Genomic DNA, 25114 nt, shown 5'->3' on the forward strand with positions numbered 1-25114 from the left:
AGAAACATTACAGCTATTACAGTCTATTTTGTAAATGACATGAGTGGATTCGCAATTAATAAATTGTTTAATCGGTACAGAATTCGAATCAGGAATTAAAATCGTAGAAGTCTTGGCAGCATGTACACACACAACGCATCTAGGTAAACCGCATTTGAAAAACCCATTTGTTTTAATCCATGAACGAGAACCAACAGCAGAGGCAAGTGGCAAAGCACTCGGAGATAAAAGATTACCTAAATTAGGGGCCCGTCTGCTCGAGAAATTTATGCCATTTTTTAAATATTTATTAAGGATGGTATCCTGACATAGAATAGGTAAAAATGTATTAATAATAGATTTAATACTATTAAATTCTAGACTATAAGTAGTTGTAAAGGTGGGCTTTGATACTGTATTCGAAAATGTTTGATAAGGTTTTGGTGTGAGAAGACTATCTCTAGATTTTTGCAAAACGTTACGTTTGGCTCTGTTCAGACACCAGGGCTGGTAACCTCTTTGACCCAAACAATGAAAAATATTATCCGATTCAATTTGAAAAGATTCGTCTGTGGAACAATTTCTGCGAGCACGGGTCAGCTCTCCCACCGGAACTGCTAAAACCGTATGTTTTGGGTGGCATGACTCTGCGCGCAGAATGGTGTTACCTGCAGTCGATTTTCTGTATGTGGAAGTGTGAACACGTCCCTGTCTGCTATCAAGTAAAATATCCAAAAATGGAGGGATGGATCTGTGCCAAGTTGATGTAAAAAATAAATTATGAGGGTTATTGTTAACATAGTCAACAAAACAGGAAGCATTATGCTCTGAGGACGACCAAATTATGATGACATCGTCAACGTATCTTCCGTACCAAACAATGTTGGAAAAGAAGGGATTGATGTCAGAAAATATATATTGCATCTCCCACCAGTGGCCAAAATGTTTGCCACTGAAGGATAGGATTTAGCCCCCATTGAGGCACCAGTCCTCTGAACATAATATTGATCCTGAAATTTGAAAAAATTATGAGTTAATATATAATTCAACGCCTCAAGAACAAACTGGCACAGGTCCTCACTATAAGTAGAGAAATTATAAATGATATCCGACACTGCTCGAAGAGAAAGTGAATGAGGGAGGGAAGAATACAAGGATTCGATGTCCATAGTAAGCCATGAATAAGAAGTATGCCATTCAATTTGATTCATTATCGAAAGTAAGTGTTGGGAATCTTTAATGTGGCTTGGACACATAGGGACAAGGGGTTGGAGAAGTGAATCTACCCATTTGCAAAGGGGTTCATTGAGGGAACCAATGCCTGCCACTATGGGTCTCATAGGAGGTGGGAATTGGCCCTTATGAATCTTCGGTAAAGAGTGAAATATTGGAGTAATGGGATTAGAAAACCATATGTAATCAAACTCTTTTTGTGATAGTACCCCTAATGATAAACCATATCTAAGTAACGATTCCAATTTAGAAGAAAACAAAATGGTGGGAATATATGTGATTGGTGTATATGTGACCTCATCATTTAAAATGCGCTTATTAAGCATACAATAAAGATCGACATCCATACATATAACAGCCCCCCCCCCTTGTCAGTTGATCGAATAACCCAATTTTTATTATCTCTCAAATCCTTAAGAGCAATTCTTTCGGATTTTGATAAATTGTTGGCTCTTGGTCCTATACCGGAACGTTTGAGACGTGAGCTGACTATTTTTCCACTTTGCTCCAGATTTGTAATGTACTTCTATTAAAAAATCTTAATCCTTCCAGTACTTATTAGGTTCTGAATAATACAGAGAAAATTATTTTCTTTTTGGAACACAGAGCTCTCTGCTGACATTACAAGCACAGTGCTCTCTAGCAAACATATGCTGCTCAGGTCCTAAAATGAACAGAGATATCAGCAAAGAGCACTGTGCGTGAGATTCAGCAGAGAGCATTGTGTTCCAAAATGAAAATAATTTCCTCTGTAGTATTCAGCAGCTATTAAGTACTGGAAGGATTCATATTTTTTAATAGAAGTAATTTACAAATCTGTTTAACTTTCTAGCACCAGTTGATTTAAAAAAAAAGTTTTCCAACGGAGTACCCTTTTAAAAAAATAAAAGGATATTTATTATGTAAACGGACAACGCGTTTCAAAAGAATTCCAACTTTCTTCCTCAGGTCTAATCTGGGGAAAAAAAGGTGGAATCCTTTCAAAACATATCTTATTTTTCCATAATAAACATACTTTTAGTGTTTTTAACTCTACACTCTACAAACTGGCATGTTGCCTGGAGCAAGCCTGTCATTTCTCAAGCATCCCGAGAGATCTTTTTCCATTGCAGTGTGATTTACCTTTGCCAAGATTACGGAGACTGCCTTGCACCTAGATTCTGCCCCTGCTGCTACATTACATTTCATCAGCTGCCAAAAGTTTTTACCTCCCCTAGAGAGGGGAGCTAAACTGCATAGGAGTAAGTAACCTGATATCAAAAAATGTCCCCTACTTCCTTAGGCCTTCAGGAGAAGCAACCGTAAGAGAAAACAAAAAAATTAATTACCTGAACACACAGTAACATATAAGATAAGAGGTTGGTAATAAAAATTCCATTTTTTAAGATAGCCTAAAGGATACAGGGGATTACTCAAATTTCGTGCAGCCTGAACCATAAGTCATCAGGCCAGTCCCTAGTGGCTTATTTTCACCCCACCAGCTTTGAAAGATCACTACTTGTTTACATAAGGGAGATATTTAACAATCAAGGCTGGTAGGGTGGGCAGAAGCCACCGGTGACTAGTTTACTGGTTTACCATCGGCATGACAGACCTCCTCACATGTCTTTACATTCCAGCCCCAACTTAACTGACATACAGTGCTCTCTACATCTTTCAACGAGGGGCTTGGAGTTATGAGCGAACAAGTGGGCGTGTAAGGCTGTGACACCTGAACAACTTGGCTCCTCCTTGACACTTAGATTAAAAAAAAGTCATTTGATAAGTTTAGCAACCACCACCTGCTCCAGGAAAGGTGCAGTTTAACTGTATACCTTAATAGCTATCCAACTGTGTCTTCAGCTGTTAGCAGTAAGTACAGCTTGCAGATCTATTGTAATGTAAAAATCCAATATTACATCCACTGCTGGGGCTTATCCACAATTTTACCAATTGAAATTATTAGGATCCTTCAACTTCATTAAAAGAAAACTATATAAAAAAATACACTATTGTGGACGGGCCATTGACACACACCTACAGGGCAGATTTTTCTAAATGCACAAAAAAGCGGCAAAGATTTGCAAATTCCATACCTCTGATATATAATAAAATTTACTATCTATTAACTCTCAGATTTTTTAACAAGAGAACATAATTAGATATATATTCATTTTAAGAAGTGAACTGAACTGGTGGTTATGGTCAAAGAAAATTGAGCTTTTAAACAAGATAATGATTTTAATTTTTTTTTTTAAATCCCTTTGAGGTTCCCAGCAGTGTCTGAAAATCCTGGTCAATATCTTGGCTTAAGAATGAAAATGAAAGTGCTGAGCCTCCTGGACTATGCCACTGTGGGCTTTCTCGGTAACAATACAGCGAGATAAGAGGCTAAAAAGTGCAAACTAACAGCTGGCTTGCTAGTAATTTTTAGAACTTCAGCACTTGAAGTGTACGGAAGAAAGACATATGGTTCTTCACATGGAAATGAAAGTAAAAAAGCTTAATTAAATACCTATTCTGAAAAGTTGAATTATCTGATGTGTGAACAGTAGGTTATTCCTAATATCTTCAGGTTTTAACATCATGATTTCCAGAACAAGCCAATTGAAATTTTTATATAAAAACGAAACTTTATGGGGGAAATTTATCATAACCTGTCAAGAAGAAAAGCTTATGAGTTGCCCATAGCAAACAATTAAATTGCTTCTTTCATTTCTGAAAAGGCATCTGAAAAATGAAAGAAGCAATCTGATTGGTTGCTATGGGCAACTCAGTAGCTTTTCCTCTAGACAGGTTTTGATAAGTCTCCCCCTATGTCTTTTTCTAAAATGTAGAAATGGGGTCTTGCCATAAGGAAGTATCTAAGTGTTAAATAGTCAAAGGAGAAACAAAATTCCTTTCTTTTCATGGTGGGGCCACACAGAGCACCTTGAGATGAAGTTGTCAATGAAGTAAATAACTCTCCAAATTGTCCTTGCCCAGTAATATTACCAATACTTGCAGACAAAGGTGGGAAGTAATTGTGAGTAATATCGAGGAAAATGTGCTCTTAGTGAACAGAACTGGACTCAAATGACAGTTTTCTGTCAATTTCAACTATCCCAAATTAATACGATCATTTGAATCATCAGTTTTCCTCTGGGCTTTTTTACAGCCCTGGAGGGAAACGAAGAGACGGATCAGCGGATATATGTGATGGCACCCTTATTCTTTGCAAATTGTAAAAAAATGCCCTCTATAAATATAGGTCTCAGGGGGTGATGTGTCTCCTTAGGGAGACCTTCAAGTTAGAGTAGTCAGTCTTATAAGTGATGCAATGCTCCACGGGTAAAAAAAATATGCAAAGTTAGCACTCCAACCAGAAAGTAAATGTTGATTCTATGGTGACAACTACTGGATATGATTTCCCTGTAATCAATGCTTGACTTCTTAAATAGTGTTGGCCAAACCAGTAAAGAAGCCATAGAAAGACATTAGATGTCAGGGACCCTTTAGAAAGAATTTCTACTGCAGCTGAAATTGTGCAGTTCACAATTTATGTTGATGCATGTAGCAGAATATATCAACATGCTATGACAAGCGCAGGAATTCATCACCTTTTTCACTTCAACTTGCTCTTTCTTCTTGTGCCAATTTCAATTTTGCTAAATTGACCATACTGTGCAATGTTTAATGAATTTGTGAATTTTTAACAAATTTTTTGTCTCGTGGATGTTTATGTCTCCCATTGAGTGGAGTGGAGTTGTACAGAAATTTAGTAATGCTTTTAAAAATTGCAAATAGTAAAAGTCACAGTTATTTTTTAGTATTGAGACTTAATAAAAAAAAAATCTAAACTGGCCTACAAGCCTTGTAATAAAAGATGTCCAGTGATAAAAAATGCATTCCTATCCGCACCGCTGGGACCCCCTGTGATCTCTTGCAAGGGCCCCAGGCTCTGCTCTGCTCATGTGAGTTTCGTACCCAGCATGTCAGCTGGTCAAAACATGCTCTGCTCTGCTCATGTGAGTTTCGTACCCAGCATGTCAGCTGGTCAAAACATGCCCCCCCCCCCCCTATATTCGTCTCTATTGGAGAGGTGGAGACCAACAAATGCTGTGTCTCTGCCTCTCACATAAAGATGAATGGAGGGGGTTTGTTTCCACCAGCTGTCCTTCCGGGTGTGAAATGTCATTTTCTGGAGAAGAGCTGGGGCCCCTTACAGGAGATTGCAGGGAGTCCCAGCAGTCCTTCAGATAGGGGATACATTTTATTTTGTTAGACATCTTCTTTAAATTCTTCCCCATAGAATTTTCAGTGTGCATTATGCTACAACAATGCTGTTTTATTTTGCTCATGTTTATGAGCCCCTAACATGAGCAATCAGGAAAAGATAAGTCTTTATTTCTTTTTTGACACTTACCGTATTTATCGAGGTATACTACGCACCGGCCTATAACACGCACCCTCATTTTACCAAGGATATTTGGGTAAAAAAAGATTTTTACCCAAATATCCATGGTAAAATGAGGGTGCGTGTGTGCGCGTGTATACCCCGATACACCCCCAGGAAAGGCAGGGGGAGAGAGGCCGTCGCTGCCGGCTTCTCTCCCCCTGCCTTTCCTGAGGTCTAGAGCCCTGCTGCCGGCCCTTCTCTCCCCCTGGCTATCGGCGCCGCTGCCCGTTCTGTCCCCCTGACTATCGGTGACGGCGCCCCATTGCCATTGCCGATAGCCAGGGGGAGAGAAGGGGCAGTGGCACCCATTGCCAGCACCGCTGCCCCGTTGCCTCCCCCCATCCCCGGTGGCATAATTACCTGTTGCCGGGGTCGGGTCCACGCTGCTTCAGGCCTCCGGCGTGCGTCCCCTGCGTCGTTGCTATGCACTGCACGGCGTGGCGCACTGACGTCATGCGCCGCGCTGTGCAGTGCATAGCAACAACGCAGGGGACGCACACCGGAGGCCTGAAGCAGCACGGACCCGACCTCGGCATCAGGTAATTATGCCACCGGGGATGGGGGGAGGCAATGGGGCAGCGGCACCGGCAATGGGTGCCGCTGCCCCTTCTCTCCCCCTGGCTGTCGGCTCCGCTTCTCTCCCCCTGGCTATCGGTGCCGGCAATGGGGCGCCGGCACCGATAGTCAGGGGGACAGAATGGGCAGCGGCACCGATAGCCAGGGGGAGAGAAGGGCTGGCAGTAGGGCTCTAGACCCCAGGAAAGGCAGGGGGAGAGAAGCGGGCAGTGACGGCCTCTCTCCCCCTGCCTTTCCTGGTGGTGTATCACTGTATAACACGCACATAGACTTTAGGCTAAAAATTTTAGCCTAAAAAGTGCATGTTATACGGCGATAAATACGGTATATTATTGCCAACAAGGGTTGACATGCAAAAAAGACTGTATCCATACTATTCAATGTCTATAGTGTATAATCAAATTTAAGGCCGCATCGTCTTTTAACAGCCAAGGGATATTTTAGCATACAATAAAGATCAATTTAAAATTACTGCTCTATTTATCAACAATATAACAATCAAGGTCTCGTATTGAATACTGTTTATGAAACTTCGATATTCCATTCAAAATATTTGAAGCCTCAGTTTTACAATATTACGATTAATAAATTAAATGTAAAAAAAAAAAAAAAAAAATGACTTCACTTGGAATTATAATAATAAAAAGTGTTGTTTAATTTCACGCGATTATATCCACTTGCCCAAGAGCTGAATTACTCTAAAATTGCATCTTACAGACTTGATGCAGTGTTTCCCAGCTAATTTATTCCCAAGCTAATATGTGTATTAATGCTCTAAAACATTTCTCATTAGCACATGGAAATGTTTTAACTTGGGTTATTTGATTAATATAATTTCGGAGCCAGCCCCGTACTGCAGCATTTGTGATGTGACGGCTGCGTCTGCTGAGAACTCTTCTCACGTTACATTTATCAATATTCTCAGATGTGGAATTATAATGTTACGTTAACCACAGATTTGAAATAATTTTAATTCCAAACATATATAAACTTTGCACACGAATACCTTGTGTTACCAGATGAAGAGCTGGCTTCATAAATGGGAGATCATGTATTTTCTCTAAAAATATGCTTTCCTAGAAGGATTGCGTTGGAGAAATATAATGTCTCATGAGTACAGGCTCCATGTACACAGCAATGATGTATGCCTTTGGACTTACAAGTGCATACATGGAGGTAGGGATGGCAGTTGCCTTGCACCATATGGTGTGATATTAAAGGGGTTGTCTGAGAATAAAAAAAATATATATGTGGCTGGAGGTTGGGGAACATAAAAAAGGAGTCATTCTTAGCTATCCCCTTCCCAAGCAGCTGTCTTGCCGTAGTGCCATGTCCTTAGTATTTTTTTTTAATGCACTTCTATAGGAACTGTACTGCCCAGCCAGTCACTTGCCACAACAGTGGTCCTCTTGAGTAAGTAATTGAGTCAGGCAGTACCTGTAGAGACGATACATCATCAGGAACCAGTCAAATTATTTTTAGCCCCAGACAGAACTTAACAATGAGATAGGTGTCTGATCGCAGTGGGTCTGACTGCTAGAACCCCTTATAATCCCTAAGGGAGCACCGATGATACACAAGCGCTGTACTCGGCTGTCTCTGGTGCTCCTATACAGAATGCAAGGATGCATGTGGACCCCGCTCTGTGTACTGGAAGATTTGAGCTCTGTTCTGAAAATAACAGGGGTCCTGGTCTCTTCCCACGATCTCCAGATCAACAATGAGAGAAGAAAAAAACAGGCAAATATAAAATTATGCACACTTAATCAAAAATCCAAGATTTTATCAAAAAAGAAATAAATAATCCACAAGATAGACCATAAAAACAATTAAAAAATACATATAGGAACAGGGTGGAGGTCAATAGGTCTACAATACCCTCCTCAAGCAGCTAACAATCAAAAACTCATATAAATGTATCAATACATACAGTATAAGGCAACAGTGACTCTCATTGAATATGTAAATGTATGACTCTCCAGATAGGTACCATAGTGCTATAGTACTCTACAGTGTGCATTACACAATCATGTGAACAAATATTTACAAGTTTGCAAAGTACTAATGCTAAGTACTAAGTTTGAAACTGCTCGGGTTTACGGGTGCGGTAGTGCTTGAGAACTTAAAGCGTTGCTGTCGTTAGAAACAACTTTTGTTTCCCATTTAATACTTCCTTAAATCTAAACATTTTCCTAATATATTTCATTAAACATTTTATTGCTAAAGATGTGAAAAAAGGGTTTAAATAAATGGCCACTAGGGGTGTCTGTCTTTTGAATTTTTCAAACACACCCTGAAAATCCAGCCTTTTTGGTCCATAAAAGAAAAGGACAAAAATATCTAAGGGGAGGGAGGTGTGATTATCACCATTCTGTGCCTCAGAGCACAGACAAGATGCAGACAACTTGCAGTCTTTAAGAAGAGAAGGCTTTACATGCACAGTGACAAGCAATACAAGGTGCTAAACTATAACCTATATGCAAAATGTTTTTTCTTTGGTCATTTTATGAACTTATTTCTTGTGTAACTGAACCATAGTAGTTCCACATGGCTGCTTTAGAGTTATAAAAAGCATTTACTTTGCTTACAAAGCAGATTTTTTATAAAGCTGGCAAAATTAAAAAAAATCTATATTTTTTTTGCACAAAATTTAGCAAATGCAAAATTTGCAAATGGAAAATTGTTTGTGCAGTCCTCGTGACAGGGGAGGGGGGACAGGAGCTTGTCATGCTCCAGGGGAAGCACCCCCAGCCTCTCAGAGGAATTCAAAAAGATTAATTACACTAATACATAGATCAAAAGGTATTTACATTTTAAAACATGCATATTATTATGCATACAGGTCTTAGGGCACATCACTACACTGACTTAAGCATTTTTTTTTTATTTTTTTTTTTTACTAATGACACAAATGCTTTAAATTGAAATGAACAGGAGCCTGAAATAAAAGAAAAAAAATGAAAATCCACATAAGAAACCATATCAAAATCAGCACCAAAAGTGCTAAATTCCATGCTGATTCTGAGGTATTTTTTTCCAGATGATTTTTGCCATTGTGAACAAATCTTTAGCAGTAATGACAGTATCTTCCTGTTTTGGTATGCATTCTCTTTAATTCAGGAATAAATATCAGGTCAATGCTATCATTATGTTCTCTTCTCTAACAGAAGGCTATGTTACCTTCCTATCTGGAAAAGAAGAAATGCACTTCATACAGGCCTTGACATGATTAGTTCCTTTTTTCATTAAGAAAAATAAATACATATATATATATATATATATATATATATATATATATATATATATATATATATATCCCTGCTAGAGCCACACACATTAACCGTCTGGACTAAATCAATGCAACTTTTTTGCCAATTTCTGGATATCTTTAATGGAGAAACAGAATGTCTGTCCTTCTAGGCTGAGAGCTACTAAGCTGATCAATAGAAACAGTAATAGCTGCATGATTTGAAACCCGTATAACAAAGCTTTACGTTTACTAAATATTACAACCATCAAATATATCCGAGCAGGAATGTGAAATGGAACTTCTTGGTATTTCTGGACTTAAGTGGTGATGACAAAGGTAAAATGATTTGTTTCCCTAGATTAAGGTTGCCTTTTGTGAAACACATGGTAACTACTGTTTAGTACATTATGGGAAACCATTCCAGAAGACAAGAGAAAATATCCATAAATATCCTAAGAATCCCAATGTGGTCGAAAATTTTACTTCATCTTCTTTCCATTATGATTTACATTAATTTATAAAAGGCTCAGACACTGAATTGCCTTATTACAGTGTTTTATGACTTACAGTGCTACACATTTCTTTGTGTTATTTCAATTGCATTCATCTTTACAGCGTACCTGTAAGATCCCCCAAAAAATTTTTTGGACCATGTGCATCTAATTTTTATGTGACTAGCACCTTTATTTATTTTTTTATTACACTTTTAATTTAGCTCACTAGTCTGAATTCCTCTCAAAGGGAGGGGGCGTGGCCTTGCTGTGCAGGTCTACGCCCCCTCCCTCAGTATGCTGTCTGCTCACATCTCCCCTAGCATTCGCAAAACTACAACTCCCAGCTTGTCCTCTCTGACAGTAGCGTGACACAAGATGACAGTGGGAGGATTTTTCCTCCATCTGTGAGCCCTGCGCTCACAACTGTCAATCAAGGAAGTGTGTCCATGACATAGGTGATGATGCATGGACACAGCAGGACTAGTATGTGTCCAAGCAGGCAGGGGGGCAGTTGTTTGACTGGCTTTTTCAATATGAAATACTGAAAATGTTCTAATTAAAGCAATTGCAAAACCTATTGGTTTTGAATGCTTTACAACATATCAAAAGTTTTTGTATCTGACAGTGTCCATTTACAGAAGCGAGCCACAATGCAGCACCATGTACATACGCAGACACACAAGTTGATGTTCCTGAGTCCCAGTGTTAATCTGTAACAGGGTCCCCAGCCCAACCCCTGACAGTGCCATTTACAATATGGATGTCTTTTTATGGGCCACTAGTGTCTTTGCGCCCCCGTAGGCAGCAGGACCAAGGTGCAACTGCTAACTCAGCACCCCCTATAGTGTACACTATTAAATGTGTTGTTTACTTTGTTCTCTATACTATGTACGTTCTACTGTTCACTAAGAAAGCAGACGGTATATTGTAAGTCAGAAATTATCATATAAACTGCAGTTATTCCTGACTATACCATGGGGAACCCCTGAACAATTTTCCACTTGTGACGAACTTCCTATTCCTAACCCCCAGTCAAGTCTAAGTTTCCAAACCAAGACTTATCCTCCATCCATGTATGTATGTATGAATCCTACAAAAATGACTTTTGATTATTTTTAAGGGATTGTTTAGTTTTCTGAAATACTTTGGGTGAAAATTACTATGATTTGTACAGTTTCCCTGCATACTAAAATGTAAACATTCCTGTAAAAAACATGCTTTAGGTTTTACTCCACATTTACCACTTTTACAATTTCTGTGAGGCTTAGTCCAACAAGTCACACTGTTTTTAGCTAATCATTAGCTGCAGTGATGTCCCACCTCTGCCAGTGATAGGCTGAACGGCACCAGGAAAAAGGTCAGGCCCCTACATCACACGGCCACTCAGCCTATCATCAGCCATTACTGTAGCCAGTCATTAGCAGAGCTCAGTGTGACGTGTCGGGCACCAAAAGCAGGAAGAAGACCGGGGCTGGAGGACGAGAGAGCAATTTTACCAGCACCGAGGAAGCAGCGGAAGGTAAGTAAGGGTTTATTATTTTTATTCCGCCAGCCTGGGCATATAGGAGAAATAACTTTTTTTCGCCAGAGTTCTCCTGTAAGATTAAGACTGAAGACAAAGGCTCAGCTATATACAGGGTTGAGACGGCTGTCACTAGTAATGTAAACACACTGAAGGGGTGGCCGGTCAGGACTCCTGTAATCTGCTCTAATATGTGGAGACAAGGAGTTATGGTACAAGCCCTACCGACCACTGCTGTTAGAGCTGCTAGAGACAATGAGCTGTCATATTTTGTGAAAGGATGTATGAAAAGTGATACTGGCATATGTATGCTTTCTTTTGAAAAACAATTGTTGATTTTTTTTAGTTAAAGTTTTTTTTTTTTTTCCAAAAATCGAAGAACAGTAGAAATGTAACAAAATATCCAAAAATAAATAAATAAAACATACTCACTAATAGATTCTGCTGCCACCACTTTGGCTGGTCTTCATTTACTTAGCTACAGTGATGGCATGCCTATTTACTCACATGACCGCTACAACTAATCACTGGACTTAGTGGTGTACTATATGAGACTGCTGAGGCCAATTTTTTATGCAAATCAAAAAACCCTAAGATAATATTTAAATTCATAAAAACCATACATACACATTACTCCAACCTTTTTTTTTTTTTTTACAAAAATTATTTCATAGTATAGAAAAGAAATACAGTTTGTTCAGTTATTCCTTAATCCATTTATGTCTGTCATTTTAAAAGCTTAGAACACTACAGCAACACAATACAGTACAAGTTATGGATCAGCACAGTCTCAAACAGTAGTTTATTTCTAGCAGGAAACAATTGTTCTTTCAGTTGGCTACTTTACTCCGAGTGTCATTGTTTTCATATTAACCATCTCATGTCCAGATAATATTACCTTGTCAAGGATTAAAGAGTTTTTTTTTTACCTTAGAATCCTTTCTTCCTCAACATAGGGCATCATATGGAGGTAGATAGTGGGACTTTGTACAGTACCTTAGAGGCTCCCTAAAGGGGTATTCCGGTGGAAAACAAGTTTTTTTTCTAAACAACTGGTGCCCGAATGTTAAACAGATTTGTAAATTATTTCTATATGAAAATCAAAATCCTTCCAGTACTTATAATATGTTGTATTCTCCAGAGGAAGTTGTGTAGATCTTTCCAGTCTGACCACAGTAGTATCTGCTGACACCTCTGTCTATATCAGGAACTGTCCAGAGAAGTTTGCTATGGGTATTTGTTCCTGCTCTGGACAGTTCCAGACATGGACAGAGGTGTCAGCAGATAGTACTGTGGTCAGACTGGAAAGAATTACACAACTTCCTCTGGAACTAACAGCAGCTGATAAGTTCTGGAAGGATTAAGATTTTAAAATAGAAGTTATATACAAATCTGTTTAACTTTTTGGCACCAGTTGATAAAAAAAAAAAAGAAAGAAAGAAAGAAAAAGAATAATTGTTTTCCACCTGAGTACCCATTTAAGACTGTACTCTATCCATAAGGCTTAAAGCAGTCATCTACCCTTTTAATATTGATGGCATATCCTTTGGAAAGGCCATCAATATCAGATTGGTATGGTGTCCAATACTCGGCACCCCTAATGATCAGGTGTTTAAAGAGCCTCTTTTATTTCGTCATTGCAAGAGCTGAATTCTTAGTAGAGGTGATGTAAGGAACTCCAGTATTTTCCCATTTACTTGAACAGAACAATGCTGCAGATCCTTGCACGGGTGCTGTTAATAATATTGAGTGTTCTGGAATGAGCAATTGAAAACATTGAAGAGGTTGCTCTTCAAACAGCTGACTGGCAGGGGTGCCAAGGCACGCCCAACCTTCAGAAAACTCCTAAATGTGATAACTATTCTTAAAGGCCTAGTTGTTACAACTAAAATGAGTAACCATTTTACTAGTACCTATCTTTCATAACAATGTAAACCTTCATTAACCATGGCGAAAGCAATCAAAATGTATAAACATGCTAAAGCAGACAGCACAGCTGATGTAGCACTGCGAAAAAAAAATTCATAACATTGCGAGCGTAAGTGAATTTACAGTTCCCTGCTAAAAGCTTATTATGAGCTGTACAAATACATCACCATAACTGTGCCCATAAAGATCCTACAAGGGGCTACAGGCATTAAAAATGCACATTACAGCCAGCAAGTCCATCTGACAGTAGCCTTTACTGTTTACTTGATGGGAATAACAAGAAATCACAATTTTCATAAAACTCTTCAGAAGTTATTTCAAGCGTTACTGCGGAACACATCCGTCTTTGTTGCACTCTGGAATGCTAATAAATACATGGAGTTTTAAAACAGACCAACACATTATTTATGCTTTATTACTGCAGAAGAAGGAAAAATCTGATCTAGACCGAAAAAGCCTGGCACATTCCTCATAGTTTATTGTGAAGGTAAATATAGCTCTTGAGAGACAGGAAATATATTTGTGAACAAGATTTTGTTAACATTTTTGTTACTCTAGCATTTTGTGTTTTCTTCTATTTGTATGTTTGTGAAACAATAAGTTGATGAAATTCTCTATTTCAACCTTTGGAGTACTATGCTATGCACCAGTTTTTCCGTTCAAGCACCTTTTTTTAGTTTTGGTGTTCTTTTTCAGGCATTTACAGCTCAAAATGTGTCCCAAATATCAATATGTGAACATAACCTTAATGGTCTATGCTAAAAAATCAACAAGGCTATGACAGCTGTGACTCCCACAATTAATTAGAACAAAGAGGTGCTGGTGCTACTAAAGAACAAGGTTCTCATGGTATCATCCATTTGGTTTGGTCCACAGAAGCCCCGCTACTATAGATTAACAGTAACACAACTGAAAAGGGTCATCTCAGTACAGACATTGATGGCAGGTTACCAGAATATTTTGGCAATTAATGTAATGGGATCTAGAATTTAAACACATTTGTGTTGGCTTTACTTGCCTTTTTGGACAGTTATGCACAGTCAGTTATTGACTATGATTGGCCAACAATGGAGCCTCTAAGAAATATGAGCAGAGCTAACATACATTAAAGGGGTACTCTGCTCCTAGGCAACTTATCCCCTATTCACAGAATAGGGCATAAGTGTCTGGTCATGGTGGGTCAGGCCGCAGGGACCCACCGTGATCTCCTGCCTGGCACCTTTGTAATCTGCATGCACAGAGCGATCTCTGCGGGATTAACCCAAAGCTGTGGAAGACAAGCTCCCTCCATTTATTTCTATGGGAGATACAGAGATATGCGAACTCTATCTCTGTCTTTCTTATAAACATGAATGGAGGGGGCGTGACGACCACTGCCACTCCGAGGCCTAGCACTGCTGGTGTTCTGAACATAAATGTTCAGAACGCCAGGATGCCAGGCCAGAGTACCCCTTTAAAGATTTACTATCACTTAAAAAACCTTTTAACATGTCAAACGTTTTGATTGGTCGTGGTCTGGGTTTTCATACTCTCTAAGTGTTTCTCCCTACTATTTCTAACAATCTGTTGAGGCCTGAACCTCCAAGAACTCACCCAATTGATCATTATTTTTTTATTTAATGATAGTAACACTTTAAATGATATTTCTGTAGTGAGACACCCCCTTTAAGTCATGTCCTTGGACCCAGAATACCATAGCAGTGATTCTGTACACCAATTCCCTATAATTGAAAACTTTGTAGACCTCAGATTTGTAGCCCGGCTCTAAGACATCCTATCCTCTATCGAAAGGATAGGGGATACGATGTCTGATCACGGTGGGGGTCCCGCTGCTTCGGACCCCCGCAATCTCTCATTCCCACCTGTGGCAGCTGCACAAAGCGATGTTCGCTCTGTGTCTGAAGGGTCACGACTGCAGGGCCGGAGTTTTGTGACGTCATGACTCCGCCCCCTTGAAACATCACGCTCTGCCCCCTCAATGCAAGTCTATGGGAGGAGGCATGACAGGTGGGTGTCTGCATGAGAGATTGCGGAGGTCCCCAGCGGAAGGACCCCCGCAATCTCTCATGCAGACACCAATTTGTGGCAGCTGCACAGAGCGATGTTTGCTCCATGTCTGAAGGGTCACGACTATGGGGACGGAGTTTCCTGATGTCACGACTCCGCCTCCTTGGACAATCACGCCCCGACCTCTCAATGCAAGACTATGGGAGGGGGCATGACTGGTGGGTGTCTGCATGAGAGATTTTGGGGGTCCCCAGCAGCAGGACCCCCGCGATCAGATATCTAGAGTACCCCTTTAAGACAGCAACAAAGATGCTGGTGGCTTTAAATGGTTTTCTGAAATGAGCAAGAGGGTCTATTTTTTTTTTCTCAGGAACAGAAACAACCTCTCTTGTCCATGAGCTGTTTTTAGTATTGCTGCTCAGTCCCATTCACTTGAATAATGTCTACCATACCAGACAAAGCTGTAGACAAGGGCAGCCCTGTTTCTGAAATAAAATAATTTCTTTCTAATATCACACTAGCTTTAAGTCTAGATGAAGAAACTCTGCTTTTAAGTTGGATCTGTCTGGTTTGGCTTGGGTTTTAAAATTCAATAATGTAAGCTTTCTGTGCCAGTTTAACTGTGCCAACTTTACTATTAATTTTATTCCTAGAATTCCTAACTAATAGATTTAGCCAAGTCTAAACTAAACTATTTATGTATTGTAAATAACGTTAGTGAATGCTGAAATGTTGACAAGTATTTATAGAATTGATATTATATTGGTATTTATGCTCTCAATTTACTTCCAATTTAGATGTATTCAAGTCAAAATTACAGTAATACACAATAAGGCTCTGGACATCAAACCATAATTTGCACAATACCAAATCAGATATGATAAGGATCAGAACTTACTTCATTCGTCTGTGGTATACTAAGCTTTGGCAACTTGCTCTTGCTGACTGGTACATTGACCTTTCCATCCAATATTGTTCCAAATGGCTGGCTGTTATATCCATCTTCAATTTCTGTTTGTGGCTTCAATTCAGGGGAGTCATTTGGTACTTGGTCTTGGCCATCCATTGGTCTTACATATGCAGTAGGCTTTTGTTGAAGCATATTTGTTTTACTATGAAGTCCTGGAGGAAAGTTTTGAGAGGAAAGCCCATTGCCTGCCAGTAAGAGTGATGTAGACGGTAGGGGAGATATAGAGTCGTGCACCGAAAAATCTAAATCAATTGGTGACTTTGAATGACTGTTTTCTTTGTATAAGTGTTCTCCACTTAATGTCTTTGAGTGATTATGTCTTTTTGAGTGAGAAGAAGATGTTGCAGAAGCTTGTTCATCAACAGTTACACTTTTGTGCTGGTCATTTTGGCAATTGTAAAGGTCTTCATATCTTATTTGTGATAGATCATGTGAAGAACTATGTTTTGACCGGCTTGGTTGACTGTTGGCTTGACTTGACTGAGTACAGGAGGGATTATGCCCACTAGGAGGCCAGTCAGTTCTTGATTTTCTAGTTCCTTCATGCCCAAGTGTAGAAATTGGTCCCAGGCCTGCGGGTGGGGGCATTGAGGAGGAAGAATGGCTACTATTTTGGTGGCACTGTGCCACCCTATTTCTTTGCTCTGGGAAAAAGTTCTGTTCATTTTTTTCAACTGGTGTTTGAGGAACAGAATTCTTAGGAATTCCTACAAGATGGCTCTGGTTGTTGTGATTGGTTAGCAAATCTTTCATTTCATCATAGTTTCCCAAAGTGTTCTGGAGACGGTTTGCAAGAGCATCTCCTTTATTTGTCTACATTTTAAAAAGAAGGAAACACCTTAGTCATTTTCTGTATTTCTAAACTGTTTTTTAAGTTGCAATGCTTCCACTTCATAAAACATTCATAAAACAGACCAAACCATAATTATAGCATTATACAGTCAAATACATCATATTGCTAAACTGGCACAAAAAAATTATCCTTATGTAGCAAAATGATCAAAAGAAGGTAAGTAGCATATATTTGTCTATATCAATGCAATATATATAGTTTAGGATAGGAGATAAGATGTCTGATCGCAGGAGGTCAGACCGCTGGGACCCCTCGCAATCTCCAACCTTGTAATCCCAATACATAGACCAAAATTTGTTTTGCGCCAGATTACGAGCAACCATAGCCATCATGTCCCCCTCCATAGACATAAATGGAGGGGGCGTGACAACCATGGCTTCCCGCAGCCAAGCACAGGCGAGGTTCTTCAGAACCTTAGGGTGCCGGTCAGATATCGCGTGGTTCCCAGAGACTGGACCCCATGCGATCCTCTGAATGAGTACTCAACTCTTACTGGCTGAGTGGAGCAGCAGGTTTACACTTGCACCATTCCTTCTCTATGGATCTGCTGGAGATTGCCAAACACTGTGCCCAGCTATCTCCAAAGACTCCACAGAGGACTAATGGTGCATGTGCTGATGTGCTGCTCCATTCAGCAGGCAGAGTCAGGTTCCCCCTGATAAAACACCACAGGATGGGGGGGGGGGGGGGAGATATATTTTTAGTTGATGAAATATCCCTAAAAACTAAACCAAAATACATGGAGTAATCCCTTATATTTAAACTTTATTAGAACATTTTTATGTTTTAGTTTCTTTCTTAAGTTGCATGGTGACAGCCTCTCTTTGCAGCCAAGTGTATTTTAATAATGATCATTCTGTTGATTAATAAATTCAATTTCCACGAAAAATACACATGGTAAATTTACAAATATCTTTAAAAGTACACATTGGCTTATGACTGTGCTTGTGCTTCCATGCACTTCTATAATTCTGTCGATCCAACCAACCTTAAAAAAAGAGCGGCATATTTACAACTTACAGTTGAGAGAACAAGGGCAAGAAATCATTGTTACTTACTAAGAGTCTCTAGGTTTTGTCATTTTTAGTGGCAGAAATTACATTTAGCTAAGCCAAGAATAAGCTCTTTGTTTATAAGCTGTCTCCTTCAACAGAGTTGCACAATGTACCATTTGGGAAACAGCCAAACATAGGCTCTCTCTATTCAACCTCCACACTGAAAACAAGAGGATACTATTGTACTGGGAACATAGCAAGGGGACTTATGATGCACTTTTTAGACACTTGCTTATTTGTTCTGTTCGCTCAAACACAGTTTAACTCATTATCACAAAGAAAAACAACCGTCAATAGAGACACAAGTTGGTTAGCTCTCTGCTAAGAGTTATGGTAAGTAAATATTGCAACTGCATTTTTACAGTGGTTTGCTGTATTGCACTTAATCCTACCTAGGGAAATAGTATATTGTCCTTATTACATTACACATTCCTAATGCAGTGTAAAAATGCATTGGTATTTTTCACATATCATGTGTTTTTTACAGCATACCAGTGATTCCCAACCTTGGGGTTCTGTCGAGAACTGCCGGGTGTGCCGTGGGCTCCAGCAGGCAAATTTTTTATTTTTTTTAAATCTCCCGTTCCGGCCTGCACGTCACGGCAGCGCAGGGTGATGGGAACCCTGCTTGCACATTGCGTGTACGTGAGGGGTCAAATGCAATAGTGATAGTGCGCCGGATTGTTCCCGGACCCCCAGATTGTTCCTGGACGGCCTGATGTTACCCGGCCCGCCTGATGTTACCCGGCCCGCCTGATGTTAAGAAGGACGGCTCAGCTCAGCTTAATTAAGGTAGTGTCACCCCTGTGTACCCCCCTTTGTCACTCCATTGTTACCCCCTTTCACCCTTGTCCACTTTCCTGACATCCATGTCCACCTTGTCCCCCCCTGTCAACCATGTTCACCACCCCTCTGACCAACCCCCAATCTACCCCCTATCACCAATGTCCAACCCTCACAATTCACCCCTCTGTCCCTTTGTCGCCCCCTGTCCACCCTTCTGTTACCACCTTGTCACCCCTTTGTCACCCCCTGTTACCCCCTTTCACCCTTGTCCACTTTGTTGTCATCCATGTCCACCTTGTCTGCCCCTGTCACCCATGTTCACCACCGCTCTGGCCACCCCCTCAATCTACCCTCTATCACCAATGTCCAAGCCTCACTATTCACCCCTCTGTCCCTTTGTCACCCCTGTCCACCCATCTGTTACCACCTTATCACCCCTGCCCCCCCCCTCTGTTACCACATTGTCACTCCTGTGCACTCCTCTTTTACCCCCTACACCCCTCTGTCACCCATCTACACCCCTCTGTCACCCATGTACACTCCGCTACACCCCCAACACCCCTCTGTCACTCACCCATGTACACTCTTCTACAACCCTCTGTCACACATGTACATCCCTCTGTTACCCAAGTACACTCCGCTACACCCCAACACCCCTCTGTCACCCATGTACACTCCTATACACTCCTCTGTCACCCATGTAAACCCCTCTGTCACCCCCTATGCACCATCACCAATACACTCTTCTGCAACGATCGGTCACTATGTACCCTCTGTCACCCCTGTACACCCCCCTGTCACTTATGTACACTCCTCTACACCCCCAACACCCCTCTGTCACCCATGTACACTCCTCTACACCCCTTTGTCACCCATGTACACTCCTCTACACACCTGTCATCCATGTACACCTTTCTGCACCCCTCTGTTACCCCTTTACACCTATACGCCCCTGTATTTCTCCTCAATTCTAAAAGGGGAATCTGGAGGCTGATGCTGGTAAAGTGCGGAGCCTAATAGGTTTGTTTTTCAGGTTTAACGGTGAAGAATTGTGGCTGGAAGGAAAAGATGGCGTGGACCATATGGAGAAGAGAAGGAAACAATGCTGATTTTAGAAGACGTCACGTATAAGTTGCTGTATAAAGCAGCACTGTAGTCTTCATACCCAAAGTTGCTCGTCAACTTTGGTAGGGGTTCCCCGCGGAAATTTTTGGAAGGGTTCCCCGAGCCAAAAAGATTGGGAAACACTGGCATATACGGTATCAGGGTAAACTGATGGCTATGTATTAAAAACTAGTTGTTATAGGGTTATATACAGTGCATAGGATGGATAATGGCATGACTGACAGCCCCATGACTGACACTTTTACAGCCCATACATACTCACATCCCCTCAGCGTGGCCCCTGCTACTAAGGGATGAGAGCAATGACACGGGCCATGCCCACGCTGTCAATTGAACCAAGTGGGCATTATTACAACCCATGCAGGCGGGATTAGCAGATGAAGGCTCCTTGTCCAGGGAACTACTTACCTATTGAACCTATTGCGCTATGTAACTTTAAAGGGGCAAGTTCCCTAAAACATCGACCTCTAAAAACAATGGAGCTGAACCCTTAAAGTTAGAGCTTTGCATGGGGATGAACATCATCTGCATTGGAATGAAATTCAGGAATTGATTTCAAGAGTTTATTTATTTTTGCACACTATTTTAATTTAAATGATTCTACATGAAAAGTAAAGTAACTTTAATGGTTTAAATGAGTATTCTTACCATTTAAAAAAATTTCAAATTTTGCTTAAAATTTATTAAAAAAATTATAGTTACCCACCCGGTCCCCTAATGCTCCAAGCTTGTAGTCGCTTCGAGACAATGTTTTAGCAGCTTCTACTCAGCAATCACTGGCTCAGACAGGATACCACTACAGCTGGTGATTGGCTTGAGGGGCAAGTCCTGCACCATCAAATTATCTTTGAAGCAACTGCAAGCTAAGAATAAGAGGGAGGCGTGTAAGTCACTGGATGGGGGATGCAGGATAGGGTGGGTAAGTACCTTTTTTTTCCTGAAATACCACTTAAATTGTAGTCAAAAGCAAAATTTACAATTGTACAGACTTTAGAGCTGACATTTCCCAGTACTAAGGTAAAAGGTAAAACCTTTTTATGCATCAGCGACCTCCCGGATCTACGGCATCTCCATGTAGGAGCTTTTGGTCGCCTTCCTTGCGGTGAGTGCGGATTTCATTTTCATTTGCTATTTACTCCGTATATTGATGCTGCTGTACTCTATCCTAGCACCTCCGCTGCACCAGTTACTAAGATTGGCTTCCATTCAAGCTACACTACCATTCCGTGGTTCCCATACAGTCGCACCTGTCTAATAGTAGCCACCTCTAATATATATATATATATATATATATGTTTGAATGCAACGCCCAAGGAAACAGTATCATCCTGGTTGATAATTATTTGTTATCATGTACTGTTTTTATTTAAACCACTCCCATGAAGACAAGCATGAGGTTGTATAGACAGATCAAAATGTTGCAGTTACTGAAAGAATTAGGACTAATAATAGTAAAGACAAAGAATCCTTCCAATCTGCTCAGTTGGACCTACCTTGTATGGCTCCCCGAACAGATTAAATCCAGAGGCAAAAAGGTCTTCATCCTGCTGGACTTCTTGATTTCTTCGTTCCCATTCTTTTCTCTTGAGGGCATTTCGGTCTTGTTCGTAGTGACTGGTGAAGACAACACAAGAGAAATCAAGCATTATTTCTTTTTAAAAGAAGATGTAAGATGTAGAAGTCTATAAGTAAAATGTCACTCATGCTGTGTACCCTGACACTGCGCTGTCAACCCTCATTATACTGGCAATTTGTATTTATGCATGTACTGCCCATGCTTAACCCAATGTTTGTTAATATTCAAATGAAGTAGTGAAAATCTGCATTTTTTAACATAGTTTCCAAAATATAAGATTGGCTGGTTGAGAGGAAAACAACCAACAAGATAAAAGTACATAAAAGACAATGTTTTGTATACCGCCAAAAGTTTACTTTAGTGTAACACTCACGGCTACATACACATTGTTCCACCTGGTCTATAGTGCCCCCTGTCACACCTGATTATTCTGTATGGAAATTACTTACTGTCATTAGAATAAACTATAAGACACTAATTCTGATTTTAACACTTACATTGCATGTACTAATGCACAGTTTGCTAATTACACAGTATAATCATGTACTGTATCCACTAGTTGTTATTACATGGAAACAAATGACATAACACTCAAATAACAATGGCTGCAGACGTTATGTAGATAGAGAGGAGCAGCTGGGTAGGAGATGTAAGTAGAAGAAGATAAACTCATCAGTCAAAGTCATCCAACACTGTCATCCTGTTACCTTATGTGTTTCTGGGAAACCCACCAGTCTATGATGGTACACATCACAGGAAAGATTTTACTATTTAAGCCCTTGTTTCCCAGGGAGATAAACCACTGTCAAACACTTTAAGGGGTATTCTGGCCTTAGACATCGTATTCCCTATTTAAAGGATAGGGGATAAGATGTCTGATCGCGGAGGTCCACTGGGAGCCCTGCAATCTCTGTGCAACCCCCGGCATTCTGTGATGGACGTTGCTCCTGAGACGTAACGTCACTACGACACTGTCATTCATGTCTATTGGCCATCATGCCCCCTCCCATAGGCACAAGGAGCGTAGTTGTGATGTCAAACCTTGGGAACAGCGCCTGGCATAGCATGACGGGCGCTGCACGGAGATTGCGGGGGGTCCCAGCAGTGGGACCCCTGTGATCAGACATCTTATCCCCTATCCTTTAGATAGGGGATAAGATGTCTAAGGCCGGAGTATCCCTTTATATTTAAATGGGTTACCCAGGAGTAAAAAAACAGAGCTATTTTTTTTTTTTTAAAAAGCACCACACCTGCCTTCAGGTTGTGTGTGGTATTACAACTTGGCTCCTTTCACTTCAATATAACTGAGCTACAATACTACACACAACCTGAAGACAGGTGTGTGTAGTATTGATAACCTTTAAAAATAAACATTAAAAGCGATCATGGATGTCTATGGGGGAGATTAAACAGAAAGCTGATAGACAACAATAACCTCTCTCCTCATTTTTCCCAAATTACTTCATTTGAGCTACTTGGAACACAAACATCTAGTAAAACTTTTAATCATAAAAAGTAAGTATTAGGGAAAATTCCTACACCAAAATAAAAAAATAGCCATAAATTGACAAAAAAATAAATAAACAACAACAACAACAAAAAAAATGGCTGTTACTAGCATTAACGGAGCAGTTAAAAAATTTTTATATTGCCACAAACCAAAATATGCATATTGTATGTAGGATTTATAAAACATATCTCCTTTGTTAACCAGATTAGAAAGAAAAATAAACCTAGATCAAGGTGGTATACATTTTCTAATAATAATTATTTCTTTTCCCCCCAAAAAAAAAAAAAAAAAACTACAACCATTTCTCTGATTTCTACACAAGCAAAGAGTTGATGTGAAATTTTTTATGAAAAATGGACTCTCATCTCTTTGAAAATATCATGTAACACATGATATTTGCATAACCACACCCATTTTTGAAAAACTGGCGTGACTAGTGTAAACCTTGGATCATTCTCATATAAAACCCTTTGAATATCTGACGGAAACTTTTTTGCACCAAAATTTTGTTGAAATGCGAAATTTCGGACGTGAAGAGTTTTCTATTTGACCCCCAGTGAATTTAGACCTTAGCTCTCTTCTCCCAGAAATAAAGTATGTTATAGCTACATATATAAGTTATATTTTAGTTTACACCTCTGTCGGACTACACTCTGTCACGATGGATCACCATGATGAGATAATGTAGTGGGTATATCTGCAGTTTAATGTAAAACTACTTGCTATATTAAATTTTTTTTTTCTTTTTTTAATCAACTGGTGCCAGAAAGTTAATCAGATTTGTAAATTACTTCTATTAAAAAATCTTAATCTTTCTAGTACTTATTAGCTGCTGAATACTACAGAACAAATTATTTTCTTTTTGGAACACAGAGCTCTCTGTTGACATCACGAGCACAGTGCTCTCTGCTGACATCTATGTCCATTTTAAGAACTTTCCAGAGTAGGAGAAAATCCCTATAGCAAACATATGCTATTCTGGTCAGTTCCTAAAATGGACTGAGATGTCAGCAGAGAGCACTGTGCTCGTGATTCAGCAGAGAGCACTGTGTTCCAAAAAGAAAATAATTTCCTCTGTAGTATTCAGTTGCTAATAAGTACTGGAAGGATTAAGATTTTTTTAATAGAAGTAATTTACAAATCTGTTTAACTTTCCGGCACCAGTTGATTTAAAAAAAACTAAAAAGTTTTCCAGCAGAGTACCCCTTTAACCTCTTAAGGACCGACCCATTTTTTACCTCTATGACCTGGCTCTTTTTTTTTATTTGACATGTATCTCTTTAAATGGTAATAACTTTAGAACGCTTTTTCTGAACAGAGAATTTCTAGATTGTTTTTTCGTGACATATTGTACTTTATATAACTGGTGCATTTTTGTTGACACATGAAGCATTTTTTGTGAAAAACTTCAAAATATTGTGAAAAACTGGAAAATTTCTGGCATTTTTTTATTTTATTTTGTTATGGTGTACACTGTGTGGTAAAAGTGATGTTATATGTATTCTGTGGGTCAGTACGATTATGGCGATACCCATTTTATATAGCTTTCTATGTTCTTTTTCCTTTTCTGAGCAAAATTATTTTCCTACAATTAATTTTCCAACAGCTGTAACTCTTTTATTTTTCGTCCGATGCCATTGAGTAAGGGCTTATTTTTTGCGGGATGAGCTGCACTTTTTATTGGTATCATTTTTGTGATATGTGCTTCCTTTTTATCTTTTTAATTCCTCTATTTATACCAACATTGGTGAATTTTGCGCTTTTTTTGATGTTTTTTTTATGGCGTTCACCGTGCGGAATAATTGACATTATAGTTTTATAGTACACATCAT

The 25114-nt window shown here is 39.7% G+C and overlaps 1 protein-coding gene across 1 annotated transcript in view; it reads right to left on the minus strand.

Annotated features, from left to right (window-relative positions):
* Positions 1 to 25114, minus strand: part of AFF2 (ALF transcription elongation factor 2) — a 674912-nt gene that overhangs the window by 467543 nt on the left and 182255 nt on the right. Inside the window, exons 2-3 of the mRNA XM_056540361.1 lie at positions 21690 to 21810; positions 16306 to 17190 (exon numbers count right to left, since the gene is read on the minus strand). Coding sequence (XP_056396336.1) covers positions 16306 to 17190; positions 21690 to 21810 — 1006 coding nt within the window. The remainder of the gene's footprint in view (positions 1 to 16305; positions 17191 to 21689; positions 21811 to 25114) is intronic.

Source organism: Hyla sarda, chromosome 9 (genome assembly GCF_029499605.1).
Source record: "Hyla sarda isolate aHylSar1 chromosome 9, aHylSar1.hap1, whole genome shotgun sequence".
In the NCBI taxonomy this organism is placed as follows: Eukaryota; Metazoa; Chordata; class Amphibia; order Anura; family Hylidae; genus Hyla; species Hyla sarda.